Source organism: Cylas formicarius, unplaced genomic scaffold, assembly GCF_029955315.1.
Source record: "Cylas formicarius isolate icCylForm1 unplaced genomic scaffold, icCylForm1.1 PGA_scaffold_1__22_contigs__length_36826433, whole genome shotgun sequence".
Lineage (NCBI taxonomy): Eukaryota > Metazoa > Arthropoda > Insecta > Coleoptera > Brentidae > Cylas > Cylas formicarius.
In genome coordinates, this window is record NW_026844264.1 from 7021951 (window position 1) to 7029013 (window position 7063).

The following is a 7063-nucleotide window of genomic DNA, read 5'->3' on the forward strand; positions in this document are numbered from 1 at the left end:
AATAAGCCGGAGGTAAGATATTAAATTGCTATGCTAAAAGGCGTGGGATGCGAACGATGAATTATAATGAGAGCATTTTGGAGAGAACAACTATTTTTTTAAATTGCTTCTGCTACTGAGGACAGTCGTTTGCAAAATTATTTTCGTAGGTATTTTATATCAAGTTTTCAAATAATAATAAGAATTTTAGCCAGATTTACGTGCCTTATTCATCACACAAAATTTGATTCTTTTGTTATGTTTTCGAGGTGCAGTATCGAAATTTACAGAAAAAATCTGGTTTTTATTAATTGCTCCAACTTTTTAACTAATTTTGACAAAACTTGGCACGATTGTGTCCAAAAATGTCCAAAAATGCTTCGTTTTGATTATAAAATCTTGTTTCTCTAGATTTTGCTTTCAAACTAACCAAAACTAACAAATTTATAGCAGAGATAAATTTATTTTTGTTTAACCATTGCCCTTCGTAAGACAGGTTTAATTAATGTAAAAAGCGACACGCCAATGGTTTATCAATATAGCAAACATTTTTCAAAATAGGAGAAAATTTCACAATATTTCAACAACTTGTATCTCCGAAATGAAGCATTTTAGAACAGTATTTTAGCAGTTTATATAAACTTTTTTTTTCTGTAGAGATGACAGCCAATAATCATGAACCGTTTTACGAAAGTCATCAAAAAATAACTGCTTTGATAAAATTTATATTAATAAACCATTGGTTTATTATTTAATGAAAAAACAATTTTTTTCTACACATTTTGACACCGAATCTCGAAAACAAATTATGTTAGGACAAATATTACATCAAAAAATAGACTTATTCTGGTTTGACAAAAATGTCCTTAACATCTTTGAACCAAAATCTGAAACACTCTGTATATGTATATTGATTTTGGAGGTCCTCACTCGTAAAACCGGGATAAGTTGTTCTCATTGTTGTCTGGGGACAGGCGATGTCGACACAAAATATTCCGCTTCTATCACTCTATTAATATTTTAACATATGTTCATAAAGACGAATTAAAGTTTTTCATAAATATTCTACAAGAAATAGAAGCAATTTCTCTAGTCAACGAAATATTGAAGAACACGTTAAACAATCATCAATTCTTTTTGGTTTACGTCTCTATAATCCTCTTTCAGAACAGTGAAAATCTCAAAACTATCAAAAATTTCGAAAAACACCTTAAGACTTTTGTCAAAGAAACTTTCACAGGCTACTGTAATTATATTTACAAATCCTGGATTCATCTTTCGTTTGTTGATGAAATGAAAATCTGTAGGAGGTACAACAAAATCCTTTTATGGCAAAAATGCAAGATTCGAACATTTTTATTTGGTGCAAAGGAGTGTTTTTCTTTTAAGATCTGGTTCGAAACATCGCCCAATCTCAATTGGTTGACGTTTTTGAAAGAAACTTCCACAATTCACAAAACTTCTGGATTCCCTCTGCGTCGGTTGTTGTTTAATCGAAATTGCTGATGTTTCGCCAATCATCATTTTGGCGTCTTTACACCTTCACCGAAACTAGTTAAAACCGAAACTGTAACTAGTTTCAGTTAACCTCTGAAGAAGCCAAGGCAAGTTTGATTCATCAATGACCGCAGAAATCCTGCCTTAAGATATTGTTATGTATCAATACATTCTGTATCAGAATTTTTCAAGGCCATTAACTAGAAATCATTTCCTTCTTCCTTAAAAAATAACATTTACAGAAAAAATATAATTTTTGGTCCGTATCCTACGGGGTACCGTTATTTTTTGTCGTTTCTTTGAATAAATTTTTTCTGTCTTTTTTTATGACTAGTTTCTTTATACTTCTTTCGTAGTGCTATTTTAATAATCATGTATACAAGGAATTCTTTCATTACAACTTTGAGTGATTTTTTTGTTTTCAATAAATAGTAGAATTATGCTCCTAGTGCAATCGCAAGAAGATCCGAGTTTAAAAAGAGTGCTTTTGAAAAATCGTAGCTAGGCGGGGCAACTTCGTAGCGCGTAACGCGAAGCAGCTTTGTACTTTGAAAAGAAATATTGTCTTAGAGGGACGCATTGTTTTTTATCGTGTTCCTGCGGACCACTATAGAACCTTCTCAAAATCGATGTTATTTTATTGTGCATACACCCTGTATAAACCGTCGTTTACGTCTCGCTGAACTTCAAAGTTACGGTAACTTTGGCAAATATTATTTTTTTTACAAATAATTGCGTTGTCGAATGATATTTTTTGAAATATCTTGCGCTCATTTTTTTTTCATTTATCCTCAATAAAATTACCCACAAAAACGGAAATTTTTAGGATGTTTTAGAAATTTTTGCCCATAAACGACACACCCTCTATATATTTCAAACAATATTCGAAATACAGGTTATATATAGCCCTGGATCTCCCACGTTTCCTGGTATATGATTTTTTCCAATAGAGTAAGTGGTTTTCAAGAAAATGCTTGTGTTCTGAAACCATGCAGTACATGGTAATAGTAAAGAGAAATGGTGATTTTCATTTGGATTTTTTCAAATGTCTCGAACAGCATAAGTGATAGACGAAAACCGTAAATACAAAAATTGTAGCTTTCGATGTGGCCTATAACACTGTTTAAACCAATTGGCCATATTTTTCACGAATCTATTAGGTTTTTGTCTATAATTGAAAAACTCTGTAAATAATGGAAAAAATGCCTGAAATAAAAGTTAGGGTCCCAGATCTCTCGCATTTCCGGGTTCAGAAATTTTGCCGATTGGGTTAATAGTTTTCGAGAAAATATTTTTTTTCTGAAATTCAAAATATACCAAAAAGAATTTTCAAAAATAACAAAACAAATAATATATTGTTATTGAAAAAAATCACCAGCAAATTTCTATTTCATTTTATTTCATAACAAGCGGAGGAAAATAACAATTATTCGTTTTAAGCATGGGGTGGGCACCTTCAATAGAAATTGTTCAGAATTTTATTTAGAATCCAAGAATACATTAATACACAAGGTATTCAAATTAAAATTAGAAAACTGAAATTGACTACGGCTACAAGCCCTGTATATTTTAAAATATTTTTAAAAGTTGCGCTGCAAAATTCATAATATTAAAATACGGGAATCACTTTATCTATCAAAGCACGGTGTACGCTATTGATAGCAGATTAATGCATTCCGCATTTTTTTTTTAATTTATTTTTTTGTAATTGATTCGACTGGATCGATTGCTTCAAACTCGGTATATGAATATAAAATGGGAGAATTTCAAAGAATACTTTGCCCACAGCACAGTGCGTATATATTTATGGGCGTCTATAACAAATAATTAAAAAAAAACACGTACAAGATTAAACGAAACGATTAGCTTCAGGGTGAAATCCTGTTAATAACGAGATCTTAAACGAGATAGAAAAGTAATTGCGCGATCTAAAGATTAACTTTGGTTTGATCCTCGATATAGCAAAATCGGCTGCGTTTTTTTTTTCTCTAATGTCCTGGCTTTACGTATAAAACTATTGCGACAAACGTTGTTATAAATGTATTTTTTCCGCTGTCTCATCGCGGAGAAAGTCGTCGACTGTGGAAAAGAAAGACACTCCTTTTTCCGTATCTGCCATAGCGTTCGAAAAAGGAATAAAAAATTAGTGGGAACACATTTTAACACATTTTCCTGCAGTAGTTGTCTTTTATTTTGATATACGAGGTTATCCAAGAAGTACAAAGCTTTCAGAAAGCTTTACCTTTGCGATGTATTTTGTCACTTTTTAAAATTGCTTTTATTCTATACAGGTCGCATAGAAAGTATCAAAATGGTATTTTTTTAAATGGAGTCACCTGAATAATAGGAATTATTGAAAGTATGAATGCGAAACTCTATCAGTAATGTGTAACCATTGACCATATTTTATATCTAAATTATATTATTAATTAAATGTACTATGCTTTAAGGTATTTTCGCAAATCTATAGTTCTTCGTAATATATAGGTACATATATGTCTTGTTGCATCCAGTTGACAAATTGGTCTGGGGTTTGGTGTCTGGTTGTATGACGCGTTGATCACTCTTAATAAAACAAATTCTATACAATAATTAACTATAAACAATTATACAGATTATGGCAATTACAATTAACAATAAATTTATGAAACATGAAAATCAATTTATTGTATGACGTCAACTAACCAATGAAAACTAACTGAAAGTAATACGAAAAAGAAGGAAAATAAAAATTTACAATAAATTTTTGAAATATCAGCCGTCTCGTTCCAGGCTCTCTTGAAGCTATTGTTAACTGCACAATATTTGTGAATTTTCATCTTGTCTGGTGTGGCTGGTAGAGGTAAGTAATTTCTTTTATGTGTCTCCACCCGGGGATCTGGGTGGCAAATTTTAAAACCCGGAACTATACCCCTCAAAGTGGGATATAACCTGCAGCCTTAATAAATTATATCACATTCCAAATTCCATAAGCAACGAGAATCAGGAAAATTTTGATATAGAAAACACCATACGAGAAGAGTTAATTATAGGACACTCTAACCTCATTCGACAGGAAATTGAAAATTGGATTCCCTGGTTAATTAAAAATATGGTGTTGCATTAAATAATGCCTAAGATGGGAAGTTCTTATTCATCTTAAGATTATGGTTTATTGTTACACGCTACTGTCAATTTTACTAACAAAAGCAAAATTATTTTGAAAGCGTATTTTAAAAAATACAAGTTTGACATTTTTAACACTTTTGAGATAATTTGTATATTCTGTTTGGTTGGGTTCGTTCATTCAAGTTGAAATTTCAGACATATTTTATGTAACTTTACTTCCCACAGCTACGTTTGTTATCACAAATGACAAATTTTTAATTTCAGAAATAGACCTTTTTTTGCAATATGGATAATTGCTAATTCAGGTTGAAAAAAAGGCCAATATAAACTGCCCTAGATACAAATTGGTTAAGCAAATCTTGTGTAGTATTTTTAAAAGTACATATTTGCAAAAATTAATAACGTAGTTGAACCAGATGTTGGTTCTACAACTATAGCTATATAACTATATAGCATGGAGCGTATATTGTCGCGAAAGAAGAAAAAACAATACAAATACAGAATACATTCAGCATACTAATAGCTTCAGTATAACTTAAAATTATTCCAAATTCTAGCCATCAAGAAATTTTTACAATTTTGGTATAACCAAGAATAAAAAATACTGGAGAAAGAAACGAAAATATATGGAAAGTTACGAATTTTGTTCCTAATAAATAAATAATAATTCTTAGATGTTACTAATTTCGTCAAACTAATTTTTCTGTTATGTTTTAAATGAAACAGTTTGTATCCAACTATTTTATCACGTTCAACTATTGCGCCTGTTATTAAGGTTTGCTTATACCCTTCGATTGGACAAAAATACATAGACTTATCGCCATTAAATTAAAATAAAAGCGGTACCTTTAAAAAAAAACATATTTTCTATTGGCATGATTTCATGAATGAAATACCAGTTTTCATTCCATAAGAACAACCTCTCGAGTACTTCCCAAGATAGTATTGGCTACATTATAACTTAAAACCATTACAAATTTTAGCCATCAAGAAATTTTTACAATTTCGGTAGAACCAAAAATTAATAATACTTTAAAGTTACGAATTCTGTTAATAATAAATAAATAATAAATCTTAGATATTATTACTAATTTTTTCAAACTAATTTTTGCTTGATTTTTAAATAAAACAAAAGGGGTACGGCCCGTATTATTTAAAATATTTTTAAAATGTCCATCTTAGGATTTTATGCAACCTCTATTATTTTTAAAGAATAAATAAGTAAAGGACGTAGTTTTTTGTCACACCGTGTCCCCTTGTATGTTTATGTACATGCAAGCATTTATTTCCTCCCATTTTGTTTAATAAAAAGTACCCGAACAAGAACGATAACTAACATATATTTAAATTAAAATTTGAAAACAGCGGAGTTGAAGCTAACCCTGTAGCCTCAATTAAGGAGATTATTATTATTATTATTATTATTATTATTATTATTATTATTATTATTATTATTATTATTGTTATTATTATTATTATTATTATTATTATTATTATTATTATTATTATTATTATTATTATTATTATTATACTATTAGATAGATTAGAAAAATACTATTACTAATTTCTTCAAGCCAATGTTTTTCTGATTTTTTAAATTAAACACCTTGTATCTAACTTTTCTATCACTACCACTTTTATTAAGGTTTCGCTATACCTATCGATCATTAAAAAAATACATTATCAATTTCCCTGTTTTCATAATACAACCTGCATTATTGAAAATATTTTTAAAATATACAAAACTTATATTAAAACCTCGTATAACGTACGTGCAGGAAATCGTTTACTCTCGTTTTGTTTATTAAATAGTACCAGAACGAAACTGAAAACTACTAACCAAAATGAACAGACAGTACCAGTTCCACATCGTTCGCCTCACGGATTCCGGCAAGCATCAACAATAAACGTCACGCACTTTTCGACTCGATTACGCGCGCAAAATGTAGCCCGGTACCCCCTGGTAAACGAGTACAATAAGCGGTACCAACTGCGAACAGCTTCTGCCGCGCTCCGGTGCGAGTGCGGAACAGTTCGCGATATGCTGAGTGTGTGTGGTGGGTGTTTCCCCGCCAAAAAGGAGTCAGAGGTCGGCAAGAGCAAATTCAACGCAAGGCTACGAGTGTTGCGCCCAGCTAAAATAACGTTTTGATTGTTGGTCGTTTTGTAGGTCGATCGGAAAAAAACGAGAGCCCAGTTGGGGGTGCCACATGGTAGATCTTAATTTGCAAGTATGGTCTGTTCATAGATATCAGAAAGTGACCAATCGCTTTTGAATGGCAATGGCAATGGTGGTCATTAACATACAATGCAACAAGATTATTACCTATGGTTTCTGAATTTAAATTCAGCTAAAATTGAGGTCCGTAATAGAAAATAATTTTATACCTACCTGTGTTTAATATTCTTTGGTTTGGTATAGTTTAAGTTTATTAGTAATTATTCTTATTTCGTGTGTAATACAGTGTGTGTTGAATCG

At 31.0% G+C, this 7063-nt stretch overlaps 1 protein-coding gene across 1 annotated transcript in view; it reads right to left on the minus strand.

Annotated features, from left to right (window-relative positions):
• The window catches only part of LOC132697203 (uncharacterized), a 65849-nt gene extending 59238 nt beyond the window's left edge, over positions 1-6611 (minus strand). The window contains exon 1 of the mRNA XM_060662510.1: positions 6425-6611. Within this exon, the coding sequence (XP_060518493.1) occupies positions 6425-6454 (30 nt within the window). The 5' untranslated portion in view covers positions 6455-6611. The remainder of the gene's footprint in view (positions 1-6424) is intronic.
• Positions 6612-7063: the final 452 nt, after the last annotated feature.